General features: G+C 52.4%; 1 protein-coding gene across 1 annotated transcript in view; it reads left to right on the forward strand.

Annotated features, from left to right (window-relative positions):
• Nucleotides 1–1,228, forward strand: part of LOC118453258 (zona pellucida-binding protein 2-like) — a 7,403-nt gene extending 6,175 nt beyond the window's left edge. Inside the window, exon 10 of the mRNA XM_035903277.1 lies at nucleotides 922–1,228. Within this exon, the coding sequence (XP_035759170.1) occupies nucleotides 922–1,228 (307 nt within the window). The remainder of the gene's footprint in view (nucleotides 1–921) is intronic.
• Nucleotides 1,229–2,148: the final 920 nt, after the last annotated feature.

The raw sequence follows: 2,148 nt of genomic DNA on the forward strand, positions 1-2,148 counted from the left end.
TTTGCACTCCCTGCAAGGACGGCATGATCACTAGGGTGATGGGGGCCAGCTCCATGATGGACTGCGTCAAGAAGGAAAGGACCAAGCAGGGTACACAGATCATCTGCTATTGAAATAAGGCAGGGAGGGGACTGGGGGGCCCTGAATTGAGGGCAAGGCATTACAGCGGGACCCCAGAGCAGCTGCCCCAAATATGTTGGCCACAGCAACTTCTACAGCCCTTGGAGGTCCGTTTTGGAGGCAGGTAGTTTTTGTTTCCTTCCATCACCATCCCCAAAGAGATTACAGCTGCCTCGCTGCTCCTCACACTAGGCTAATGCTGAACAACCTGATTGCTCTCTCCACCTTGGTGTCCCCAACTTGCCTTGAACTCTGACAACCTCACTGCTAGAAGTCCACTGCCCCAGTCCCTCTGGGGCTGGGGAGAATTAGCATGAGGATTATCTCCAGGGCCTTTAGCAGTGGGAATTCTCCCTTTGAGTCAGTCCCACCCGTTTCTCTCCCCTCAGCTGTCTCCGTCGTGCACAGGATCCCAGTCCTGCTTCTTATCATCTTGCCAGCATTACTAGTCATCAATTTTCTCTTCATCCTGTAAGTCTGATCTCCTTCTCCCAACATGGGACATTTTGGGGGCAGGTTATTGGTTTTGTGTCCCCCAGCTCTACATTCCTCCTTGGAACAGATGAAGGAAAACCTGAGCCCATCACTGTGACAGGAGGTGGCATGCCAGAATACGGGTGTAGGACACCAACAGCTGGGATAACCCTTGGCAGTAGCTTACTCAGCCATATAGGGAGTGGTTGGGTATGGCCCCTGGGGAATCCTGGCCCTGAGGGCTGGTGCTGGGTGGCTGCAGGGCTCTGGTGCTGGTTCCTGGCACTAAGTTCCCATTTTTCACTATGGGCTTCTGTCTCTCTGTAGCAGCTCTTGTTACTGGTTCTATCAAGAGTACCAGCTGTCATTTCCAAGGGCTTCCAAGATGACAGGAAGCACCAGGAAGATGGAGACGGTGACCAGTTTCTCCAGGATCCCCAGGCAGGGCCCCCAGGCTGGCCCTGATTCTGGACCTGCCAGTGACACCAGTCATCTGGACACCAGCACATCTCAGGGGGGTGATGAGGAGCACAGACATGGAGCACCATCCCCTGCCGTGACCTCGAATCTTGCTACTGTGACTCATGAGACAGCTCCTGTGCTGACACTGGGAGACAGAAAGGACACGTTTTGAGATTCCTTCTGTGTGCACAACAACATTGAGGGACAGCATCCCTCCAGCCACCACTGTCCCTTTTTTTTTGTGTTCCCACCACCTCACCCTGTCTGAAATACCCAGAAACGAAGAAGAGGGATACCCTTCTTCTCCTCTGTGAATTTTTCTTCCCAAATAGCCCTGACTCCCACCACTCTCTTTGCTAATAAACATTGGCTTCTATTTGCATCTCTCTGCAACACTGGATGCTCCAAACACAGCGGGATTTGGGGGTTACAAGGAGGGGACCTATCATACAGGTTGAACCAAGTGTTTGCCTTTAGTGGTGGAAGGCATCATTCCCAGTTGGTCTTGCACTAAGGAATGACTCCGTTTCCTTCCTATACCACCTTTTTATACACCCCTGATAAAGCAGCCCCTGGGAAGAGCTTAAGCCAGAGCATTTGCTGGGGTCCAGGTTATATAGGACAGGGCAGGATAAAGCTTAGCCTCAAACCTCTTCATTTTCAGAGCCTGGCCTTGCAATGCAAGGGACACAGGGCTTCAGGAAGGATTCCCATCTTCGTGGCCTCAAAGAAGAGATTAGCATCTATAGCTAAAACTTTCTTGAGCCCAGCGGCTGTTGGAGAGTCCAGGAGAGGGCAGCAATGCAGTGCGGGAGGCACCGCTCCAGCACGGAGCAGCCTGGGCAGGGAGTGGGTGATTTTTAGCAGAAATGGGTTCTGGATCCAAAATGCAAGAGAAAGGGCTGGCTCTCCTTCCTGGCATAAAAGAAGCAAACTCAGAGCAGGGGCATTGGTCCAGCTCCAGGTCTTGTGTTCAGTATGGCGGTTTCAGGGGCACTAAGTTGCCCCAAGACACTCAGCAGAAAGTGTGGACTGGCAACTGTTTGCTGAGGCCCAATGAAGGAAGAAACGGTGAGGAGCAGTCAACCCAAC

This window comes from Egretta garzetta, unplaced genomic scaffold (assembly GCF_000687185.1).
Source record: "Egretta garzetta isolate BGI_Z169 unplaced genomic scaffold, ASM68718v1 scaffold100, whole genome shotgun sequence".
Taxonomy (NCBI): Eukaryota; Metazoa; Chordata; class Aves; order Pelecaniformes; family Ardeidae; genus Egretta; species Egretta garzetta.